The following is a 24761-nucleotide window of genomic DNA, read 5'->3' on the forward strand; positions in this document are numbered from 1 at the left end:
AGTGTCACCAACAGACTAGAGCAACTGACATGCAAACTCGGAGTTACGACGGAATACGAGTAATTCCGATTTTTTAGTATGAATATATATTAGTAGTATTCAATATTCACGGCGCCGAGATCGCACCTGGGGGTCGTCGTTACGTGGTCAACCCAAGATTCGATCCCTATTCACTAATAGACAGAAAAGACGTATGTTGAATCTTGTTCCAACATATCTCAGGTCACTTGCTTGATGATTTCGACCAGAACCTGATAGGGAGTCTCGATAGGGGTACCTCTATTCGGGTGTTCAATGTATGGCAGGGGGGCGATTGTAAATTTCACTAATGCAGTCAGCTGTTAGGTACTATACCTTGGACTGCCTGCACTAACATCCAAGCGAGATATATAATGATATGTATAATGGCAATGCAGCTGTGCCTGTCGCTTAAGACCCTTTCCTCTTATCCTTGGGATTCCATATAATGGGTCCCCTTGGCCGTGCTTCAAATACATGGTCTCCTCTCGCACGGGGTTGACTAATTCTCGAGCATCGTATACAGCATGACTCCCCAAGACACTGAGAAATACCCGGCCAACACCGAATCCGTAGAGCCGGTTGCCGACTCGGCGCAGGTAGAGGTAGATACGTTATTCGTAAGTTGACTACCTAATGTTCCTAAATGAAGGAGAAAAGAGACAGAAAGGCGACATCAGCCTCGAGGTATGGGATCGAAAGACGATAGAGATACTTTATAGAATGTTCGTGGCAATAATCACTAAACCATTAATAGGTAACCTGGAACGGCGATGATGATCCTGAGCACCCTTATAATTGGTCCCTGACGCGCAAGTGGATAATCACTATCCTCCTCTCTAATGGAGGCTTGGTGACTCTTATGTCTGGTGCGATGCTGGCTCCGGCCCTAAAGAGCATCGCAGCAGACCTCGAGACAGACGAGGAAGAGGCTCAAATATTCCTCTCTATCTTTGTATTGGCCTTCGCGTTTGGTCCTATGGTCCTGTCGCCCCTTGCCGAGGTTTTCGGACGCCGGCCGGTATGGATGCTATCGAGTTGCTTCTACATCCTATGGAATACCGTCGCTGGCTTTAGCCAGACGCCAGGTCTTCTTATTGCAAGTCGTATTCTTTCGGGCATCGGGGCTAGCGCCGAGTTCGCCATTAGCAATCCTGTTCTAGCAGACACTTGGATACCTGCAGAATGCGGAACTTCATTTGCCATTTCCACATTTATTCCTCTTCTAGGACCAGCACTCGGACCTATCATAGGAGGTGCTGTCTCGCAATCAATTGGGTGGCGGTGGACATTTTGGATCCTCTCTATATACGATGGTCTTCTCGTGATTATAGCGTTCTTTGTATTCTCGGAGACATACGAAGTCATCTTGCTCAACAGAAGAGCGGCTAAGTTACGGAACAGTACGGGGAGACCCTACTATACCGCGACACAAGCTGCGTCTGAGACTTTGAGAAGCAGGCTATCTGTTTCTCTGACCCGGCCTCTGCGACTACTTATAACCCAGCCCATTCTACAAGTTGTTGCGATATTTCTAGCCTACAATTTCGGAATGCTCTATCTTGTCCTGTCGACATTTGCAACCCTCTGGATCGAGCGATACGGGCAAAGCGAGACACAGAGTGGACTTAACTATATCGCTCTTGTCATCGGTTATACCATTGCCGCGCAGGCTGGTGGCAGAGTGATGGATCGCTTATGGGCGTACCTAAAATCCAAGGCCGGTAATGACACGGCACCGGAATATCGCGTGCCACTCATGATTCCCGGAGCTGTCCTCATCCCACTCGGCCTGTTAATATATGGATGGACAGCAGAGAGGCATTTACCCTGGATAGTCCCCGACGTCGGCATTGCCATTCTCGGTTGCGGCATCATCAACAATACACAGTCGATGCAGGCGTACGTGATGGACGCCTATCGTCAGTATGTCGCATCTGCGTCGGCAGCTTCGCAGTTCCTGCGTAGTATTGCCGGATTCGCGTTCCCTATCTTCGCCCCGGCGATGTATCAGAACTTAGGGTATGGTTGGGGTAACAGCGTCCTTGCGCTCACGTTCGTTGTAATTGGGTGGCCTGCCCCTTTTCTTCTATGGACATATGGTGCCAAGCTAAGGGCAATGGGAAAGCCACAGAAATAAGCAGTCAAGTGTTGGTAGAACTATGGTATTAATCAAGAGGAGCTAAGTAGTCTGATAATGAAGCACCAAACCACCAAAGCGCCGAAGCTCGCATCCTAAATATACAATATAAATTTATATGTTATTTCAAGGGTTATTTCAGTAACGTCCGGCGAACGAGTGGGCCCCTGAAAATTGGAAAGGGGGGCATTATTAGGTAGTAATAGAATTGCTCGACTTAAATGTTGTAAAGAGAATATAAACACAACCAATCTCTAACGAATGTCTCTAATATCAATTTTCGCTAATCTGGGCAGGTTCAAAGTAGCCGCCAAGTAAATACCTATTACTAGATGCCTAGGTAGGTAGGTAAGTAGGGAGGTACAGTATAAAACCATCCTATCACTATTTATTTCTGCTACGCGTATATAGAAGCCTTTGTAGGATAGGCATATGAATTTATATCTTACCTGATATAACAGGTATCCTTTAGTTGTCTTTGTTTACTAATATCTTAAGCTCCAGCAGTCTAAAGTGTACTAGATTTAGTCTCTGGGTGCATTTAACTATCTCGTGATTCATGGAACATTTTTCAAACTTTGTTTGCCCTCTGATGCCGTCTGTCATGCCGTGCGTCGCTCTGGAAAAACTTTGCTCGTCATTATCCATCGTAACTTCCTCGTCAACGATGCACACACCACCTCATGGTGGTCCATGCAAAATGGTTCCACGCAGGACTCGACTCGAGACTCAACAAGAATCTTGAGTGCTTGTGTAGGTTACCTAGGTACCTACCTAGGTACGTGTTAAGGTACGTCCTTAAACTAAAAGGTAAGTATGCGTCATTTGAGTCCAGAAATAAGCTGTTACTGCCATCTTAGGTACGTTTGTCACAGTTCTCACCCGTACCATACCTTCGTAGTGCACCTCCCCATTGTCCAAATACCGTGAATCACTAGACTAAGCACGACCAAAACAAATATCTAGGTATTTAATCCTCAAGCCAGAAACAAAACCCAACCTTAATCTTCCTTTGAGCAACAGACAATTCAAACAAAGTTCTTGTCCAAAACAATTCTTTAATTTCCCTCCCCATACTCCCCGGGCTTGGGTATAATATAAAACTATTCACCCCCCTACCTTCTCATAACCACACGCACATTTCTATTCGACACATAGATTCAAGGAACAGTTGAATTCAACTCTTAAAACTACAGAAATCGGAACAGCTGGCCCAAAATCTAAAACAAAATGAAGATCCAGGAGCAAATGGCTTCGCTCCAACTCGGGGAGCTCGAATTCATGGAAGCTGTAAGTTTCCTCAACCAGCCCAAGAAAGACGCGGCGCCTAAGGAAATGATTATCTCCACGGTCAAGAAGGTTCCAACATTTACTCCTAAAACAACCTTCTTTTCGCTACCACTGGAGGTACGGCAAATGATTTACGAGGAAGTCTATGAGGGTGAATGGCCCTCCGACGGTATACTCGACTGGGCCCAGATAGGTCTATACTATTACAAGGACTACAAGACCTCATTTCCAAACATTGGACTCAGTCGAGTGTGCAGACAAATGTACAGCGAGGTTACTCCGTACATCTATAAGAAAGTGAGAATGGGTCTTCCTCTCGACGACTGGCATAGATTCTTCTGCGATATTGGCCCTCACAATATATGCCATATCCAAGAACTCACGATCGAGTACAAGTGTTCGTTGTGGGGAGGTGCCTGGGACTGTTGGGGACGGGATGCATACAAAGACAACTACAGCAAATGGGAAGGAATATTTCGGAATCTTTCTCTCGGAAAAATCAAGCCTAAAAGAGTCACGATTTATTTCGACCCTTGCGAAGAATACTCCACAACAGAAGACGGCACGCCGGTGGACGGTTATCAATACCGCCGCTGCCAAGTTTACGAAGACAAGTGGTTCTTCGTCAAGGGTATCGTTCGGTGCTTTTGGCAAGCCTGGAAGATAGAACTGCGTGGCAAATTCAATCCTCGCTGGGGACATACCTTACGCAGACGTCTCAAATTCATCCTTAAACGTGACGGCGACGAGCGGATGACACTATTCAATCCGGATTTTATCCGCCACTCTGTCGACCTAAAGGATTGTATCAAAACTTCCAACGGCCTCTATGATATGATACAGAAGCCATTGCCTGAGCTAACCTGGTGAAGGAAAGCTCGCAGAGGTTCGGCTTTTAGTGCTGGATATCATGGATGAATAGTGAACGGGGAGACGTTATGCGGAAATTTCATGGAGGGACTTGGCGTGGAGCGCCATGGATTAGGCGGGATGGACTACGATCATATGTCCTTGGACCAAGGCGATGCCATGCGGTGATTTAGGGGGAATGCTTATTGCCTGTTACCAAATTGTGATGCAGGATAAAGGAGTTATTAGGTTCTATTTCAGGGTTCTCTTCTCTATTGTAATAAAACTTATACCATAAACCCCTTTGTCTTGTACAATCCATTGTGTCTGTCATGCTTATTTCCTTGAGTAAATGTCTTTGTATTTTAATATGATGGTATTCCTTTATCTCGTAGATGGTGAATGCTGAGTTCTACGGTACTGAGACCCAGGTAAATAATACTAGAAAGTTTAGTACAGGTTTAAAAATAGAGTTAGGTATCTGGTTTATTATAAAAGCATTTCCGATATAGACGCTCGGCTTGTTGGGTAACTATGGGAGTCTACAGTCATTAAGATTAGACTTTGGCACCTCATGATTCTATACTTTATAATTACTCTTGAGCAAAAGGTGTCCTGTTTACAACTTAGAGCTTAGTGATTATCAAATGTCTAAGTTGCATTTAGGTTTAATAGCGACTTGACAAGCCGCAATTCACTACATAACTACGATCACTATCAGAGGGGCTTATTTTACAACCTTTAATTTCAATTCTCTAGTTACGGCTAATATACGTATGTAGGTAGGTATTTCGTTATTCGATGGCAACACTAGAAAATAATTTAACATAGAATATTAACCAACTTTTACGACAAGCTTGCGTTTCTTATACGATGCTTATCTTGATTCTTCTCGCCGCATAGAACTTGAAAGAGTTTAAATCTTGAACACTAGCTGCGTTACCCGTTCGCGCAAGCGCTTACGGGGAGTGCCTAGCTTCAAAAGTGCCTTTTACGCCACATATAAGTCTGGCCTTTCTGATTGGCTAGCCACACCTCAACGCACGTCCGATGAATTTTTTGTAAAATCAATTAAATAGCCTTGATATTGTTTAAAAAGTTTAATAATTAATATTATTAAATAAAGCTCGTTTTATATAACTTTTTTATATTATTTACATTATTTGTAAATTTTATACGATAAAATGGTAAAAGGAAAAATCGTTAATTACGGGGCAATTTTAAAAATTTAATTAGTTGGGAAAATTGTAACAGTATTAATAAAATATAAAAGAGTTAATATATCGCATTAAACATGTACGGATGACTTTTTTAAAAGTTTTGTTTATAAAAAGATTTTTATTGTTTACCACGTAATTATAACCATTTAACACGCCACTTAGCAATTTAACGATAATTTCCACTTGTTAACATTAAATAAACTTATTATATAATAAATTACATGATGTTACACGTTATTTAACATATAAGTTTTAAACTTTTAAAATATATTAATAAATAATTTTAAAATTAAAAATTATTATAATATATTTAAAAATAATTAAAGTTATTTTAAATAGTTTTAAATTTATATAAAAAGTAGTTTTATTTTATTTATATTTTATAATATTTAATGTTATTTTTTTATTTATTTTTATAATAATTTATATAAATATTATTATTAAAACCGTTATTATTATTTTTAAATTTTTATATGTTAATAAAAACAATAAAAAGGTTAAAAAATTAATAAGTTTTAATTTTTATACGTGTAATAAAATTTATAATTATATTATTAAACGTAATTTTAACTTTAATTTACGTTTTTTTGTTTTTAAAGTTAAATATTTATAAAATGTTTTATGTAATAACCGTTTTATTATTTAAAATAAAGTTATTATAAATTAAATTATCGATAAAATAATTAAAAATTATTATAATTAAAAGAAAAATTATAAGTAATTAACGGTTAAGTTTTAATAAAAAAACGTTAAAATATCAAATATTATAATTTAAAAAGTTTTAAAAAAACTGGTTATAATAAAATAAAATTAACGAAAAAACCAAGTTTTTAAAAAAAAATAAAATAAAAAAAATTAACTTAATGTAAAATCTATGAAAATTAAACTTTAAAAAACTAAAAAAACGTTATATAATTTAATAAAACGTTTATTATTTTACTTTATTATTAAAAAAGTTATAAAATATAACGATTACTTTTTAAAACCGTCATTAAATTTTATATTTATAAACGTTAAAAAAGTTATTTTAAATTTATATTTTAAAATTATTTTTTATACGATAAAAAAAGCTTTTACCATTATTAATCTTTTAAATTAACGGCCGAAAAAAAAAAGGTTAAAATTAAAATTAAAACTTTAAATAAAAAATTTAAACTTTATTATTATACGGAATAAAAGTTTAATATAATTATAAATTAATTAAAGTTACATATAAAGTTTAATCGTAAATTTAAATAAAAATTTACTAAAAAAATAAGTAAATTAATTCAAAAAAGTAAAAGAAAAGTTAACTGGTATTATTATCGCAAAAAAATTATTTTTTTAAAAATAATCCCATTTATAAAAAAATATATAAAAACAAAATTTAATACGATAATTTAAAAAAATAACGTTTTAACATATACGCATTAAATATAATTAAAAACTTATAATTTACATTAAATTATATGTATATTATAATATGTTAATTTGTTAAATTTAAATGTAATTAAATGGTGTTAATTTTACATAAAAAAATTTATTACGAAAAAAAAAACCTTAAAAAATTGCGTTAAAACTATAAAAGTTTAAAAAAAATATTAAAAATAATTACTTTAAAATTTAATTTAATAATAAATTAAAAAAATCTTTATTTATATAAAAAAAATCATTAAATTAAAAGGAAATAATAAATATAAAAAAAGTAAAAATTTAAAAAAATAATATATTAAAAAAACCGTTATTAAATTAAATTTATAATTACCAAATAAAAAAGTTAATTAAATTAATATTAAAAATAATTTAAATATTTAATTAATTTTATTAAATTAATTATAATATTTTAAATACATAATGTCATTTTAACGTTTTAATAATAAAGTTGTTAAAATGTTAATTAGTCATTATTTTAAGATGCTATTACGTAAGGATAGTCACGTGGTAACACGTGACTTATCCACACACAAAACCCCAATCTTTACAAATAACACCCACATTATCTCAGGTGACCTCAGACCAGAATTTCGATTTTTAGTTCGGGGGGATGTACCCCCCACAGCCACACCACTCCCCAACCAATCACAACCCGTACAACCCCCCCAAAAAAAAATCGAAACTCTGGTCTGAGGTCATCCTGGACACGTCCCTCCCAAAAAATCGTCTTGCGGGGAACAATATCAACATTATTTAATTAATAAGATCATTAAAAACAATAACGCCAACGCGTTATTATAGTAAGTAATTATTAGTTATATAATTGTATTAACTTTATTATTAGATCTATCGATTAAATCCACGTATTTTAAGTCTTTCGGGGTGTTGAAAGTGGCTACAACGGTCGCAACCGGTTGTAACACCAATTGCAATAATAGCCGCAACACCGGTCGCAACGGTAGCCGCAATACGCAACGCGCAACAAAGCTATACGGGTATAAAAAAGGCGAGAAGGATTAGGCAATAGTATTGTTGCTTCCGAGTATAAAATAGACTATTTTATACGTGGTTGTGGCCGTGGTTGTGGGTATTGTTGCGGGTGTGAATCTCGGTGCAACGTATCAATTGCAACAACGGCAGCAACACCGGTCGCAACGGTAGCCGCAACAGACGTTAAAGCCTAGTATTAAAAGGCGGGAGGGCTTAGGTTATTAAACTAAGGTTAAAATAGATGGCATCTTATATTTATACGTGGTGTTGGCTGTGGTGTTGATTGTGGTGGTAACTAGTGGTGACTGGTATCACCCACTGCAAAAGAAATTTGACGTTTAAGGCCACGATATAAAAACGCAACGTTGTATAAATATGCAAAAAGTTTAAGCAGATAGATACAATATATTACTAGCCCTGAGTCATTTAAATTGAAGCTATTTTATACGTTGTTATATTGTATTAAATCATCGTAAATATAATATTTAAATTTTATTACCAAAATCTCCACCGCAACAGGCGCTCGGGCCCAGGCCAGCCTCAGACCACGTTTCGTAAAATAGTATGCCCGTGACCCACAGATACAAACACACGGGCCATGCGTTTTCGAGGCGCCTGTGGCGCCGTGCGGGCGCAGCCCGCGCCCTTACGAAATGTGGTCTGAGTCTACTGAGATAACACCCACACACACAATTCATCATCAGGTCAATAACAGTCATCGTGATAACCTCGTTTTATATTGTGTTTTATTTCCTTATTTAATGTACACCACCACCCATACCTTGTCATACCAACAAAAGTCATATAATTTTAATAATAAATTTATCAGTCTTTACAATTGTAAATAAGTATTAACAGCTGTTTTTAACAGGTGACAAGGATTTGCCTATAAACAAAACTTTTGAAAAGGTCATCCGTATCTGGCCGTTAAAAAGGGGGGATGTATTTAAGTACCTAACCCGGTATCTAAGTACCTCGGTACTCTCCGAGTCTAGGTTCATTTTAAGTGCATGCGGGGATTGCATCATCCCGCATTTGCCATTTGGTAAGCACGGAGACGTGCTAAAGTTAATAGGCTTGATAAGGTAATCGATAGGTCCATACGAGGCGGGCTATCTTTCAAAAAATCAACATCGCTGGTGAACACCGATATTCCGTCTTTGCCGAACTTCATCGATACCCAATCCTTAATCCACCACTCAACTCTGGAAATATAAGCAACTCATATCCGGTCATGTCTGCCGACGACCAGCAGTTTTTGGACTTGGTTAGTGCCCTATAGTTCAATATCCTCGGCTCGCTTGGCACTTTGTTGCGCATCTAAATGAATAGAGGAAAAAGGCTAACGGAGGAGACATGTGATAGCTCTCGTCCATCCCCAACCACATCCGGCGATACTCCGGAGAGGTTGCCGACTATGTTGACAAAACAGTCGACAAAGTTGCGGATGAGATCAGGGATACCCTATCGTCGGCGGAATGGGTACCCGAGTACGTGCGACCAAAAGCTACTGCTCGACCACCGCCCGTCGAGATCGTGCCGGTGACTACATACGAGAGTATACAAAATTGGATTTCTCGTCATAAGATACTTTGCGGCGTGGTGGTCGTCACTGCTGGATATATAACATACAGGACAATACGATATACCAAACAGCTCCGTAAACCTCGTCGGGCGAGGCGTGCTCGAAATGGTGGCAGACTCGAGGTCGTCGTCATCGCCGGATCACCAACGTTACCACTGACCAAGGCTCTATCCTTGGATTTGGAGAGGAGGGGCTTTATCGTATATATTGTTTGCAATACTATCGAAGACGAAGTCACCGTGCAGAGCCTCTCACGACCTGACATTAGATCCTTAGGTATCGATATAACCGACGTAAGTATTCCAAGTTGAAAAAAAATAGCATCTCGATGTATCTCGTGTCTAACATGTTGATATAGCCACCGAAAGCCGGCCGAGCTATTGAACGATTCGCCGCCTATCTCCAAACCCCGCATGCCGCGGTCCCGCGAGCGAAGCCGACCTATCTAGTGTTGAAGGCGGTTATCCTGATCCCCTCGCTCAACTACCAAACCTCCCCCATCGCTACGATTCCTCCCTCGAGCTTTGCCGACCTCTTCAATACCCATCTCCTCCACCCCATCCTCACGATCCAGTCATTCCTACCTCTCCTTACATCTCGAATAACGCCCCAAGGAGAGACCACCGCAGCACCCCGAGTCCTCGTCTTCACACCATCAATCATCTCCTCGATCAACCCGCCGTTCCACGCCCCCGAAGCAACCGTGTGCTCCGCCCTCTCCGCCTTTACGGAGGTTCTAACAGCAGAACTGAGCCCCCTCGCCATCCCCGTAACGCACATGCAACTCGGCACCTTCGACTTCGCGGGGTTCACGCCGGTCCGTGCAGGCCCCGCTGGAGTAAACGCAACAGCTCCCCCGACGACAGGTCTGCACCCGCTGTTACCGCCGGCGCCAGTCGAGACGCTTCAGTGGCCAGAGTCCGCACGCAACGCATATGGTCGTAACTTTATGTCGCAGTCGTCGTCCGCCATCTCAGCTGGTCGCATCCGCGGACTACGCGGTAGCTCCCTGCGGGAACTGCATAACGCTGTGTTCGACGTAATCGACGGTTCGAACCAGAGCGACGTGGTGCGCGTAGGCCTCGGCGCCGGTCTCTACGGGTTCGTCGGCCGCTGGGCCCCGCGTAGTCTAGTGGCTTGGATGATGGGAATCCGCAAGGTGGATGAGCTCAGCGCCTGGGAGGGAGGCCTGCGCCCGGATAGTGCTAGTGGCAGCAGTAGTAGCGAGAAGAGCGCTGGGAGCGAGATTGGTGAGGGCAGTGAGTTTATTGCCGTTGCGAAGGAACATGATGGGCATAACGTCTGGAAATCATAGCAATATTGAGAAATCGACGAGGGTTTAAGGTTAGGTTAAGGGAGGGGCCAGGCGGTTTGCTTTTTGGCTGGCGTCGCGTCGTGATGACTGATGAATAGGGCAACGGGATTTACGAAGGCTGTACATTCGGCAGGTGATGAGACTGGATGGCATGGCCCTCTTCAATGCTTGGATATATCTCGCTTCTCTTTTACGTGGATATTGGCTTATATAGCTCGTTTAGTTCACACGAATGCATAGATGGTTTATAACAAACTGGCAGTCTTGTTTGATTGACGTCGTTGGTAACGACTGCTTGATTGCTATACCTATTAATAGTATATCTTGGGGTATCCTATGTCCAGTCCTCTCTCATCGTCTTTCCCCTTGGTCTTCTTTATAGTGGCTAGCCACTACTGCTATCATCGTAGACGATAAGTCCTAAAAATTCCAATTTGGGACTATTCCATGCTCGGAAGCATTGGGTTTGTGAGTATCCGCCTATGGTAACTAGCTCGATTGCATCGAATGCCTCGAAGGTTACGAGCCTTGTTGTAAAAACGAGTCAACCAAGGCGAGCAAAATGTTTGCGTATGGGCGGAAATTGGTGGCAATAAACCCCCACCTGTTCGAGCCTAGGCGGTATATCGAGACGTGTTACGGTATAGCAACCGTTCCATCTGCTTGCCCGTATATATGTATGCCAAGACGCATCATCTCTAGTGATGACCTCTTCCACGCCCGAACTTCCTATCGCCTCTTCCTCTCCACCGACCGCCACGCCCGCCACCAAATCTATCGCCCCGGCCCCCCCTATTATCCCTATCTTGTCTTCCGAAATCTCTTTGATCCTCATCCATAAAACCGTCGTCTCTTCTGATAGGCTCCTCAGGTATGACGTCGGCCTTAGCGATAGGTTTCTCGAGATTCTTATCCCACCTCGGGTGAGCACCCTCCTTACAGGTCTTTCCGTCGGGACAGAAGCCGGCTAAGTAGTAGGGACATAATTTGCGGCGGACATGCTTCTTGGAACAGTTGGGGCCCAGGGGACAGAAGCCCCGGTCGTAGTGTGGGCAGGGAGGTAATTTGGATTGGGGGTCGATGTGTAGGTAAAGGCACTCGTCGCCATTGGAACAGTACCCGTTGCGCACAAAGAAGTTACACTCGGGCATCTTACGCAGGTTATACTCGTGAAGGAACTCGCAACTCTCGCCCTTCTTGCACAGAGCTCGCAGCCAATGCTTGCATACCAGGGAGTTGTAGCTGGCGTTGGTGCTGCTGGCCGCGTTGGGCGCGACGTGCCGGTCGGGACATGATGTACCTAATGGACAGTGCCCTGCTACAAATGCTTTGCATACGGGTCTGTTTGGCGGGAATCCGTGGCCGTAGTTAGAACGTAGGAATGGTGAGAAGCTGAAGGTGTAGCTGGGCGCCTTATGCTCGAGGATCTGCTTCGCGAGTTCGGAAGGCGGCAGAGGTGCCGTTGTCGAAGCCATGGTGGGGGGTTGATATGCGATTGTATTTGGCTATACTTGATCGCTTTCTCTCATGGATTGATACTGTTTGCAATAGTATACCTATTCTTGGGTGACGTCGGACCGGCAATAATAAGATGTGATTGAATTGAATTATTTAGAGGTGATGATGTTTTAGTACAAGGATGGAATGTCGGGAATTGCGAAATGCGAAATACGAAATACGAAATACAATAAGCTAACAGTAAAAGCTTATGTGGGGCGAAGTTAAGGCATTTGTAATACTAGACTATATGCTATAAACACATAAGTATAGATAAACTGCGGGGTATGCAACTATATACACTTTGTCCGCCCGCGGACTTCAAAAAGCAATATCGGTCGTATTTATCGGTGGTATTCTGGCATTCCGCAGACTGCCGGTCTGCTGAGCAAGACAAAAAGAGCTTTTTTAAAGCTTAGATGCGTCCCCGGATGGATCGACATTGCATAAGAATGCGGGGATTTTGAGATCATAACTGTTTTTTGGAGTTATTCTACATCTTGTTCACCGACTACATTTGTCTTTGCAATTATTCTAGTGATGCAACAACAGCAATTCATGTCATCCTTGTGAAGGGATGGCATTTTTGATACAGGTACCCAACCAAGCCATGACTTCGTAACAGCCTGCGTAGAAACTATTCGTTTGGAGATACATCATAGCTATCTAACCTTAGGTACCTAGGTTTACATCAAATCATTATCCGGTTTTATTATTCAACTACCTGAGTGCAAGCTCTGGAAGGATTCTAGAGCTACTTCCCTACCTTATAGGATCTACCTACGTAGGTGGGGGTAGTTAGTCATACTAACAGACTCAACATGACGATACTCAGTTCTATAAGTCGGTGGCTTCCGCCCAGTCGGAGTGGTACCACGTATACTATCGCCGAACAATCCGCCGACTCTCTCAGTCTTGACCCATTTCTCATGTCATTTATAGTCCGGCTTGATTCCTGGTATGATCAATTAAACATCGCTTCTCGTCTGCTCCTGTTTTCAAGTCTTGTTTCATCATTTGCAATCACATGGAGTTGGTGTTCTGGAAGATTAAATAGGGGAGCAATGATTCGATATATCATGCTGCTGTTGGCGACTCTACTGTCACTGTCGAGCCTCGTTCCAGGGCAGCCGACATCGACCATCAACAAATATGCTCTGAGCTCCGAAGATGACCCCGATCCTAATCCAGACGTTGGTCAACCTATCATCCCTAATATCGTTGATCCCCAAGCCATCAACCCCCAAACTGTTTGTCCAGGCTATGTAGCTTCTAATGTGAAGAACACGAGTAATGGCTTTACGGCAGATCTCACTTTGGCTGGAGAAGCTTGTAATGTTTACGGCACCGACATCGAAGCTCTGAGCCTAACCGTCGAGTATCAAGCGGTGGATCGACTGCACGTCGAGATACTGCCCCGCTACATCGGCACTGAGAATTATACTTGGTTTATCCTCCCTGAAGAATTGATCCCAAAGCCTCAGATCGAAGAAAATTTTGACTCCTCGGATAGTGATCTAGACTTCACTTGGAGCAACGAGCCTACATTTTCATTTAAAGTCACTAGAAGAAGCACTAGCGATGTCTTGTTTACCACGGAAGGCTCCCAATTAGTTTATGAAAATCAGTTCATCGAATTTGGCTCGTCTTTGCCTGAGAATTACAACTTGTACGGCCTTGGTGAGGTGATCCATGGATTCAGACTTGGAAACAACTTTACTCGTATAGTATCCCTATTTTTCTTAGATTCTAGCATGTGCTAACCAATATTAGGGACCTTCTTCGCAGCTGACGTAGGCGATAATATCGATGCCAATATCTATGGAAACCATCCTATTTACCTTGATACTCGTTATTTTGAGGTAGACAAAGGTACTGGGGCTCTAACATACGCTCCGGATGCTACAGATAAGTCGACTCAGTATAAGTCATATACCCACGGTGTTTTTCAACGCAGCGCCCATATCCAGGAAGTCTTGCTACGAGAAACCAACATTACGTGGAGAGCGCTCGGCGGCAGTATCGATCTCTACTTCTACGAAGGTCCTACTCAGGATAAAATTACCAAGTCATACCAAAAGAGTGCGATCGGATTACCTGCGATGCAGCAGTACTGGACCTTTGGTTACCACCAATGCAGATGGGGTTACAACAACTGGACTGACCTCCAAAACGTTATTGAAAACTTTGCTAAATCCGAAATTCCTCTCGAGACAATCTGGTGTAAGTCATTATACCGTTCTTTAACTGGAATCCTCAGTAGTTATGAATAGTTTATCATTAACACCTCGTAGCCGACATCGACTACATGAAAGCGTACAGAGATTTTGAAAACGACCCAGATCGCTTTAGCTATGATGAAGGGGCCGAATTCCTGTCGCGCCTACATCAAAATGATCAACATTACGTGCCTATCATCGATTCGGCCATATATGTGCCGGATCCCACTAATTCCAGCGATGCATATACCCCTTTTAATCGAGGTGTTGAGCAAGATGCCTTTCTACTCAACCCTGACGGATCTATCTACGTCGGAGAAGTTTGGCCCGGTTTCACTGGTATGTGTCTTTAAATACTATCCCCCCGTAGCTATGCTGATGGATCTAGTTTTCCCTGACTGGATTGGTGCTCTATTTAATGGCACTGGAGCCAACAGGTGGTGGATATCCGAGGTTGCCGAGTATTACAGTAAGATCAAGTTCGACGGTATCTGGATCGATATGTCAGAAGTCTCGTCATTCTGCGTGGGCAGCTGCGGCAGTGATGAACGGAACATGGATCTTCCAAGGGAGTCCAGAAATGAGATCCGGCAGTTCCCTGAGATTGTCGATCCAACCAATGTTAGGAAAGTAGCTATTGAAGCCCGGGAAGATCCTACTCCGACCTCATATCTTCGTACTACCCCGACTCCGGGCGTTCGGAACGTCAACTGGCCCCCGTACGCTGTCAACAATTTCAACGGCGATCTTGCCGTCCATGCCGTCAGCCCCAATGCGACACACCACGGTGGGATCATAGAGTACGACGTCCATAACGTATACGGACATCAAATTCTGAACGCTACCTATCATGCCCTTTTGAATGTCTTCCCTGAGAAGCGACCGTTCATTATCGGACGATCTCAATTTGCAGGCTCTGGAAAATGGGCTGGTCATTGGGGGTAAGATAGTTCCATTTGATCTGCCAACTCTTAAAGCATAGCTCACCGCAAAAATAGGGGCGATAACTATTCTCTCTGGGCGTTCTTATTTTTCTCCATCCCACAGGGCCTGTCTTTCTCCCTTTTCGGTATCCCCATGTTCGGCGTCGACACTTGTGGTTTCGCCGACGATGTTGATGAAGAGTTGTGTTCACGCTGGATGCAATTGTCTGCTTTCTTCCCGTTCTACCGAAATCACAATACGCAAGGGGCTGCTAGCCAGGAGCCGTACCTTTGGCCGTCTGTAGCAGAAGCTTCTAGGGCGGCCATGAAGATCCGATACGCGCTGCTGCCATATATCTACACGACTTTCTATCTCAGCCATTCTACTGGTTCAACGGCCCTCCGTGCTCTGGCCTGGGAATTTCCGGATGAGCCATGGCTAGCTAATGCCGATAGGCAGTTCCTTCTCGGTGATGCGGTCTTAGTTACTCCTTGCTTAGTTCAGGGTGCTACGACCGTCGACGGTGTTTTCCCTGGCGTAGGTTCTGGTACCGTCTGGTATGATTGGTACAACAAGACGTCGATCACAGGAGTTGCGTCCGGGCAAAACGTCACTATTGATGCGCCACTAGGTCATATCCCGGTTTACGTGCGAGGCGGGAAAGTTATACCTCTGCAAGAGCCAGGTCTAACCACCGCAGCCGTTAGAGCCAGTCCCTGGAGTCTCCTTGTCGCATTAGATGGTGACGGACATGCTAGTGGAGGACTATACCTCGACGATGGAGAGAGCCTTGTGCCTAATAGTACTACATGGGTTGATGTAAGATTTTTTATTTTCTATTATTCACAAGTGGGTAAAATTGCTAATCTCTGTCAGTTCACCGTCGAAAATTCGTCTTTGAAGGCCACGCCTCGCGGAAATTTCGAAGACAAGAATGTGCTGGGCAATGTGACGATCCTAGGAGCTCAAGATCCCGTATCCAAAGTAGAGTTGAACGGGAAAGAGGTTCCTACTGGCGCGTGGAGCTTACAGGACTCGAGTAAAGTCCTAACGATTACAGATCTTGACACGTTGACGGCGGGTGGTGCTTGGTCGGGTGAATGGACTTTGAGTTGGTCGTGAATATAATTATAGTGGCCTGCTATTTAGTTGTAGTATTATCTTAACAACATCTTACTGAGATCCGCGATAGTCCTTGTGCTCAAATAAGCCAGCGTCGCCTCGAGTCAATAAAACCGTCAAATTTAACGCCGTTATTCCTAATTTTCTAGGAGTTTGGTGCCAAAGCCAAAGTCATGCTATCACCCCCCTTACCACATGGCAGCATACAACCCAAGGATACCAGCCGCAAGATTCACAACAGGTCTATACAGATTCCGCGTAGCCCACGAATCCACCAACTGGTGCGCGGTCTCGGACTCCGCATCCAGAATCATAATCCTCTCCTCCATCTCACGGTTCAGCGGGGTAATCGCGAAATGCGTCCACGGCAACGTGCTGAGTGTCAGAGTAGCCGCAATAGCGTACACGCGCGCCTTTCCAGGTACTAGGTATGCTAGGTACGCGTGCAGGATGCCCGGAAGTATTAGCGGGATCGTCAATCGTCGCCGGGCGGAGGACATAGTGCGCAGGAATTGTCCTACCATGAGGGGTGTGGGGGACTCCATGAGCCGCGGGACTAGGAAGATGGAGAGGCTTGCGCTAGCTCCGGCGGTAGTGGTGAGGAGTGCTATGCTGATGGCTTGGAGGGCGCGGATGGAATTGGGTGTTGGGGTTAGCATTGTATTAGATAGATTAGACATGATTTGAAGTTGTGAGGATATGTTCAGCTGTAGGAAGATTTAATGTAGTTAGGAATATGGTAAATACCATTTGGTGAAGGTTTTACATGGTGTTTTGTAGTGTACGATTCTGAGGAGGATATAAGGTTAGGTATTTAGGTCATGAGTTGGGGGAGATCAGATGATGACGTCACGCATCTCATATAAGAAGTTAAATAATTAAATCTAAGCTGTTATCGCTTTGACCTTTTCTTACTTGTCGTATGAGAATGAAGCGGTCATTTATATAAGCCGATAAGCCAATACCTTTTTTAGCATATTCCTTCTTAGCTACCTAACACTTTCAATAAAGTGAAGCTATATTCACCTCCTACCGATCTACTTCTTCGCATGTGCATGTCTACGGTGGATATTATCAGGCAGCATGCAATTCCCTTGCCGCAAATATCCACAAGACATAAAAGAAACCACATTCACAGCTTCCTCGCCAACACCCTCAACCTCACATACCCCAGATGAAACCCACCGCTCGGATTCTTACACACAAACTCCAAAACATCCACCACCTCCTTAATACACTCCTCCCTCTCCTCCCCCTCCTTCAGCGCCTCAAAAAACTGCGCCCCAAATAACCTCACCCACCCCTCCACACCACCCGCATCAGCCCGCGTAGGACGATACTCGCGCTCCGCCCTCTCGACCTTCCACCCCCCGACTTTATTCTCCAGCATATCCGTGGCCCACGCCTCGTCGGGGAAGAACCACGGGTCATGCTCGATTGCCGTAGACAACCCGACGCGTCGCGTTACCGCTCCTAGGAGCGCGGCCCGGATCTCGGCTACGTTACCGAGGCCGCCCATCTCGAACGCGAAGATGCCGCCGGGAGCTAGGGCGTCTCGTGCTGCGCGGAATACGGAGGCTTGGCGCTCTACGTCGCCTCTAGAGGACCCGAACACCCAGTGGAGTGCTGCGTTGGAGAAGATCTTGGTGAAGTGCCCGCGCTGTAAGTGTTGCGCCTGCGCTAGTTGGAGGGCGTCGACGACTAGGTTTGTGTTAGTCGTATAAGTTTGCTACTAAGGCAAGGATGGGCTTGCTTACCTTCGAATGTACACTTTGAAGCACCGGCCTTGCTAGCTGCTTGTGTCGCTGCCTCGATCATAGCCGGCGATGAGTCCGTGCCGTGAATGCTGCCGTTACCCTGGGCCAGGATGTCTTGCAGCTGGATGTTTAGCACGCCGTCTGAATTATAGATGCGGTAAGCATAATAGCCAACTAGTCTCAAGATAAAGTAGTAGTGTAAGTATGTTTATAAAAGGAAACCTTACCACCACAGCCGATATCTAGGATCACATCGTCCTTCTGTGGATCGAGCCACTGTAAAATCTTTGTGGCGAGCTTCGGCACGAAGGAGGCTGAGTGTTGATACGCCTGGATTGTGTAGTCTTGTTAGAATGTATATATAAGAATATCTTATACCTAACTAGCAGATCTCGTTTGACCTACCTCGGTGGACCAATGGTCTTTCTTCTCCGCCATTATGAGGGTGAGGAGGTTCTCAGGATAGGAGCCGGTCGCTGCGTGAGTAACTTTTTATTATTCTATTATAAGATATAACGTTTATGAGTTAATATTCTTCAATTGACTTCATAGTATGTTTAGTCCGAGTCTATTCCGAGTCTAGGGAGACTTTATATGAGGGACTCGACCCGTACCAACCGGCCGTAAGGTCGCCCGAGATCGGAGTCCTCCCTACCTCATAGCAATGCACCATCTCCAACGTGTCCAGGGGTGATGTGCACATGATTCCACCAAAGCTTTGGAAAAGCAAGTAGCAATTCGTTAAATTCTACCTGTCTTGCTTGAGTGACTTGTCTAATAATAAAGCTGCCGTGGAACCGCTGCAAGCAGGGTATCTTGTAAAATCATCGGACCTACAACAATGTCCCGGTTGGAAAAAATCAATCTATATCGAGCAGCTGGTACTTGTCGTCGCCGAGTGCATCTTCGACTCTCTTCATAATGGCAAGTACCTTCTCCTCTTCTAACCTTCGTCCAACAACCTGGACACCTACTGGTAGTCCGTGCATCGCCTCGGCGTCATAAAGTTTGTATGCACCTTGAGCAACACCATTCAGTTTCTTGATGTTGAAGGTCGGCGGTAGCTTGTCGAGGGCCTTATCGACATGTGTCACTGGAATGATGCCGCAAGTATAATCGACCTATGGTTGTTTAGCATGGCCAAAGTAAACGTGGATCCAGGAGTTCACTTACAATATTGAACAGGAACGTGTAGCCGCAACTGCTCACAGCTTCCTTCATACCGTCGTGAGGTACGGCTGGTGTCGCGTTAGGAGGTGTGATCAAGAAGTCGATATACGCATTATTCCACCATTCAAAAAATTTGCCCCTATAAGCCTCGCGCTGAGCAACCAATTGCCACTGTTCGTACGCGCTCTTCTCGTGCCAATCTTTGACAAGGCCAGCCCAGATATCATCTCTCCGGACGTACTTAACCCATAGGTAATAGAGATATTTGAACGGGCGCGGAAGCCGTATAAACCAATCCATCTGGTGAGCTCCCGGGTCGTTCCATTCACCGGAGCGGAAAAAGGACTTGAACACCTTGCAGCCGTCGGCGTTCAATAGGAGAGCACCAATTTTAAGTGCTTCGTATGGCGACGGTACGTCGACCTCGACAATCTCGTGGCCGGCTTCCTTCAAGGCAGCTTCTACCTTTTCTAGTGCTCGCACGCATGCAGGACTAGGATCAACCACACCATCGGTCCTCATTACGCCCACGCGGAATTTGCTTTTTGTCGCATACTCTTCTTCCACGTCGGATCTCCACGGTATAGGATGAACAGAGTGGTCGTACTTCCACGGTTGCATACCAATTACAGCACGGGTGAAATACGTCAGGTCATTCAAGGTTCTGGTCATAGGGCTGTATACACTTGGCACGCCTTCTTGGCCAGGCATACTTGTCGCAAAGCCTGCTTTCGGCCATCGTCCAGTTGAGCATTTCAGACTGTAGATACCGGAGAAATGGGCCGGGGCTCGAACACTGCCAGCGACATCGCTTCCGATTCCAATTCGTCCACCCAACGCTAATAGGGCTGCTTCGCCACCGGTCGATCCTCCAGGAGAGTATTTGCTGTTATGCGGATTGGTACATCGTCCCCAAACATCATTCGTAGATTCAAAACTGAGCAATGTAATTGGTAGGTTGGTTTTGACGTAAGGAACAGCACCAGCGTCTTTGAGTAGTCTAACAGTGGCGCCATCTTGCGGCTGTTTGTTACCAACGAAGCTGCTGTAGCCGACAGTCGAATCAAACCCGCCAACATTAATTGTATCTTTTAAACTGATCGGAATACCAGCAAGTGGACCTTTGGTGTTGATGGAGCCGTCCGCAATCCAACGTTCAGCATCAGAGATCATAACCTCAGTTACGCAATTCGTCTTCTCATGTGCCTTGAGCGCAACCTTGCCGTACGTATTAAGTAGGTCAATGGGCTTAAGCTCACCCTTATGTACATCTTCGACCAATTCCTCGATGGGCTTGTTGATGATATCCCGATCTAGAGGAAGAAAGGGGCCACGATAGTTGGTCAAGGCCCGAAGCCTCTCTGCACGCTCATTCTGCTTAAACTTGCTATTTTACTGTGAGAAATAGACTTCTTATTTTGAGTTTCCGAAGTCGGTTATTTAATGACGGATCATTGGTAGAAAATTAGGAATGGTGGGAATGAAATGCTTACCAGTCTTTCTTATGTTGGATGTAGTCGAGGAAGAAGACCATCTTGTTAGTTGAACCTGAGAGGTAGACACCTGTTTTTTTAACGACGACTTGGATGTGACGTCAAAAAGACAATATATCACTTAGGTAGTATGGAAGCTGAAGAAAGCTCTAGGATGGGAATTTGAGTTATTATTAATGTACCTCACGCCTTCCTTATGTACGTGGCAACTGGAATGCCGGAGAAGGAGTGAAAGATAAGGTCAGCTCATTCGCGCCCTCTTACACGAACCGGATAGAGCTCGGTATCCCCCGCATTTCTTCGCATAGGTACCTTCTTAGTATGTAGCTCACCTTCTTCACCGGCCGCTGATAACCGGCTACAACTTCCGCACACGGAATAGAGTTTGTGTACTACTTTCTTCCGATAAGACATGTATGGACGTAATTCAATAGTGGTAGAAGTGTGTTACACATCGACTAAAAGTAAATATACATAGAAATACATAAATACATATCTATTAGTTCAGCTCATGTCGATATAAGAGCTATCAATTTGAACTCTTCCCCCACTTCTCCAAGTCTCCGGGGAGTTATCCCCCACTAATGCACCCCGCAGAACTTCCAAATAATGTTACTATTTTCAAATACCCCTATGACATCTATATATGTCTTTCATATTTATAGAATCTGGAGATACAAATTGGAACCTGCCCTCTAGGTAGATATACCGTAAGCTTAAAGGAGAAAATCTCAAATTCGAAACCAACGATAATCCGTATAAGTGTATCGAGCATTAGGGAATAGCCAATACATCTAGACATGGCATCCAGTGAACCCGCATATGATCCTAAGAGGACAGGATCATGGCTCATCTGCACAGCTTGCGGGACACAATTTCCCACCGCGAACAGGCTAGAGTTGAAAACGTGCTTTATCTGTGACGACCCTCGTCAATTCACGCTACCAACTGGTCAAGCTTTCACCACTCTTAATGATATTCGTACAATTGCCGAAAACGTATGGACACCCTTCGAAAGTGACGACAGGTTCACATCTATCCATACGGAGCCCAAGATAGGCATCGGTCAGCGGGCCATCCTGATCAAAACTCTAAATGGTAACGTCCTTTGGGATTGTCTCACTCTCATCGATGACGAGACCATCAACAAGATTAAAGGTTTAGGTGGTCTGAAAGCTATCGTCATCTCTCATCCGCACTATTACTCGACACACGTAGAATGGGCCCGCGCTTTCAACTGTCCTGTCTACCTAGCTACCGAGGATAAGCAATGGACGACGCAGAGCTCATCGTACCAGGTCTTTGTGGAGGAAACAGAGCTTGACTTACAGATCGATGGCAAGTCTTCCGGGGTCAAAGCCATCAAGCTTGGCGGTCACTTCCCAGGATCTTTTGTGGCATTATACAAGGAACACCTACTCATCGCCGACACACTAGTCACAACGCCTTCGGGGCTAGGCAGCTGGGATACGGATGCCGTAGGAGCTGCGCGGACCCGGCCAGCGGGTCTGAATAGCTATTCGTTCATGTGGAGTATTCCGAACATGATCCCTTTGGCCCCGGACGAGCTGCAGCGGATGTGGAGTATACTTAAGAAATACGACTTCAGCTCTACGCATGGTGCGTTCCTCAAGATGGATATTTTGAAGACCGTGCCCGAGATGAAGCGTAGGGTGCTGGAGAGCATGCAGATCCAGATTAAGTATATGGGTTATGGCAACCATGCGTTTCTAAAGGAAACCATATCATAGAGGAAAAGGGGAGAAGCAGCTTGAATTAATCTGGACTTCAACTTGTAATTAGACACGGAGAGTTTAGTGAGCACTAAGAAGGACATTCTAATGATATCAATAAATCTAGATGTCCAAAATTGAGAATAAGCAAATGAATGCCTTCTAAATGATCAAATAAAGCGCCTGTATAATACCCCACCACCCGCCCATCAAAGTGCCTGCATTGTTTGCGATGTGTGAGAGCTACGGTTGACCAAACAAGCCATTGTGCCAAAATGAAAAAAATCGGTGAGTTTAATTTAAAAGGGTAGTTAGCCATTATTTCAGTGAACTCAGACCAGTGACGCGAATTTCGTTGTACCCCTCCCGCCACACCTTTTTTTTAACCAATCATATTTCCAACCTATCCTCCTCACGAATTTCGCATCTTTGGTCTAAGGTAACTTAGGCGATTTTTGCCACACCAAATTGTTTAGTATTAAAAATAACATTAAAAATAATATTAAAAATAACATTAAAAATAATAATATTAACGCGTTTAAAGTAAATTTTAATTAATTTAAAATATTTATTAATTTTATTATTAATAAATATATACGTTTTAAAGTTTTTTAAAGTGTTAAAATTAATTATAATATTAGTTATAACATTATAATTTCGGTTATAATATCGGTTATAACGTTTTTGGGAATATATTATTAATTTAAACGTTAAAGTTTATAATATTATAACGTAATACCGTATAAACATGTAAAAAAAATAAAAGATTTAAAAAACTATTATATTAATTTTAAATAAAAAAAATAAAATATATTATATATTATTATAAATATATATATAAATGTAAGTATTGTTTTAATATATTATTATATGTTTTTAAACGTTAAAACTTAAAATATTATAACGTAATATTGTATAAATATGTAAAAAAAATAAAAAAGTAAAAAAAATAAAACATTAATTTTAAATTATAAAAATAAAAGTTATTTTATATGTTATTATTAAATATAAAATTATTGTAAATATAAGGTTTAATTTTTAAAAAAATTTGTTTTAACGTGGTTAAAAACGCTTAAGTTATTTTAAATTAAAATTCGTTAAAACTTATACTTTATATTGCTTTTTTAAGTTTATAAATCCATAAATATAATGACACGGGCCAAGCGTTACGTGGCGTTTATAACGCTTGTATTAACGGGTGCAACCCGTTAATTTAACAAATTTTAATTTAAATATATTAAAATAAATTAACCATAAATTAACGCAATTAACTTAAATTATTATAATATTTCGTATTTTTATATAAAAAAAAAAGTTATTTTTTATAAATATATATATTATAATGTTATATATAATATATTTTAATAAAGTATATTTATTTTTACGATTTTTTAATTAATTAAATCGTATTTTTAAATCGGATTTTTTTATATTTTATATATTTTAACAATTATTTATTATAATATAATAATCCACTCTTTTTTACTATTTATTACAACTTTTATATATTATTTTTAATTGATAAAATAACACCATTTTGTTTATTTTATTTTTTTAATTTTTTTTTAATATTAATTAATAAAAATTGTAAAAAATTTTTATAATTTATCGATATTTATTACCTAAAATATTTTATTTTAAATTTATTATTTAATTTAAATATGTTTAATAATAATAATATTTATTATATAATAATATATTACATTTATTATATTATAATTAAAAATGTATAAAAATTAAAAAAAAAAAAAAATAAAAATAAAAAAAAACTTTTTTTATTTTTAACCCAAAAATTTAAACCTATTATAATATTAAATAATAATATTTTGCAAAATAAATAATATTATTTTTACGTTTTTAATTTTAAATATATTAATTATAAATATATTTTTTTTAATTTTTTACTTTATATTAATTTATATTAATTAAATTATATTTATAAATTACTATTTTATTATTTTATTTTTTAATTATTAAAACTTTTTTAAAAATTTATTAATATTTTAATAATTTTTTAAACCGTTAA

At 41.8% G+C, this 24761-nt stretch overlaps 9 protein-coding genes across 9 annotated transcripts; 5 read left to right on the plus strand and 4 right to left on the minus strand.

The window, feature by feature from the left end:
* The first annotated feature begins 143 nt into the window (after positions 1-143).
* F4817DRAFT_338451 (MFS general substrate transporter) lies at positions 144-2401 on the plus strand. Its single transcript, XM_049303417.1, has 2 exons — positions 144-638; positions 776-2401. Exons 1-2 carry the CDS (start codon positions 546-548, stop codon positions 2156-2158), a joined length of 1476 nt encoding a protein of 491 aa, XP_049158825.1. The 5' UTR covers positions 144-545; the 3' UTR covers positions 2159-2401.
* A 987-nt stretch (positions 2402-3388) lies between these two features.
* Positions 3389-4318, plus strand: F4817DRAFT_316185 (uncharacterized protein; the record flags this gene model as incomplete). Its single annotated transcript, XM_049300637.1, has 1 exon — positions 3389-4318. The coding sequence occupies one exon, from the start codon at positions 3389-3391 to the stop codon at positions 4316-4318; it is 930 nt and encodes a 309-aa protein (XP_049158826.1).
* A 4293-nt stretch (positions 4319-8611) lies between these two features.
* On the plus strand, positions 8612-11075 carry F4817DRAFT_338453 (DUF1776-domain-containing protein). Its single transcript, XM_049303418.1, has 3 exons — positions 8612-9187; positions 9286-9798; positions 9864-11075. The coding sequence occupies exons 1-3, from the start codon at positions 9155-9157 to the stop codon at positions 10818-10820; spliced, it is 1503 nt and encodes a 500-aa protein (XP_049158827.1). The 5' UTR covers positions 8612-9154; the 3' UTR covers positions 10821-11075.
* F4817DRAFT_338454 (uncharacterized protein) lies at positions 11065-12553 on the minus strand. Its single transcript, XM_049303419.1, has one exon. It carries the CDS (start codon positions 12293-12295, stop codon positions 11519-11521), a length of 777 nt encoding a protein of 258 aa, XP_049158828.1. The 5' UTR covers positions 12296-12553; the 3' UTR covers positions 11065-11518.
* A 456-nt stretch (positions 12554-13009) lies between these two features.
* F4817DRAFT_116283 (glycoside hydrolase family 31 protein) lies at positions 13010-16680 on the plus strand. Its single transcript, XM_049297550.1, has 6 exons — positions 13010-14039; positions 14091-14540; positions 14612-14875; positions 14925-15477; positions 15535-16279; positions 16337-16680. Exons 1-6 carry the CDS (start codon positions 13139-13141, stop codon positions 16580-16582), a joined length of 3159 nt encoding a protein of 1052 aa, XP_049158829.1. The 5' UTR covers positions 13010-13138; the 3' UTR covers positions 16583-16680.
* On the minus strand, positions 16677-17487 carry F4817DRAFT_116343 (uncharacterized protein). Its single transcript, XM_049297552.1, has one exon. It carries the CDS (start codon positions 17260-17262, stop codon positions 16771-16773), a length of 492 nt encoding a protein of 163 aa, XP_049158830.1. The 5' UTR covers positions 17263-17487; the 3' UTR covers positions 16677-16770.
* A 1-nt stretch (position 17488) lies between these two features.
* F4817DRAFT_116348 (S-adenosyl-L-methionine-dependent methyltransferase) lies at positions 17489-19058 on the minus strand. The gene is made up of 4 exons (XM_049297553.1): positions 18745-19058; positions 18567-18669; positions 18340-18480; positions 17489-18283 (listed from the first exon to the last, which is right to left on the minus strand). Exons 1-4 carry the CDS (start codon positions 18775-18777, stop codon positions 17715-17717), a joined length of 846 nt encoding a protein of 281 aa, XP_049158831.1. The 5' UTR covers positions 18778-19058; the 3' UTR covers positions 17489-17714.
* On the minus strand, positions 18989-20965 carry F4817DRAFT_116324 (amidase). Its single transcript, XM_049297551.1, has 2 exons — positions 19513-20965; positions 18989-19460 (listed from the first exon to the last, which is right to left on the minus strand). The coding sequence occupies exons 1-2, from the start codon at positions 20680-20682 to the stop codon at positions 19200-19202; spliced, it is 1431 nt and encodes a 476-aa protein (XP_049158832.1). The 5' UTR covers positions 20683-20965; the 3' UTR covers positions 18989-19199.
* A 539-nt stretch (positions 20966-21504) lies between these two features.
* Positions 21505-22863, plus strand: F4817DRAFT_338460 (beta-lactamase-like protein). The gene has a single exon (XM_049303420.1). The coding sequence runs from the start codon at positions 21803-21805 to the stop codon at positions 22751-22753; it is 951 nt and encodes a 316-aa protein (XP_049158833.1). The 5' UTR covers positions 21505-21802; the 3' UTR covers positions 22754-22863.
* Positions 22864-24761: the final 1898 nt, after the last annotated feature.

Source organism: Daldinia loculata (genome assembly GCF_022478755.1).
Source record: "Daldinia loculata strain CBS 113971 unplaced genomic scaffold F4817scaffold_26, whole genome shotgun sequence".
Taxonomy (NCBI): domain Eukaryota; kingdom Fungi; phylum Ascomycota; class Sordariomycetes; order Xylariales; family Hypoxylaceae; genus Daldinia; species Daldinia loculata.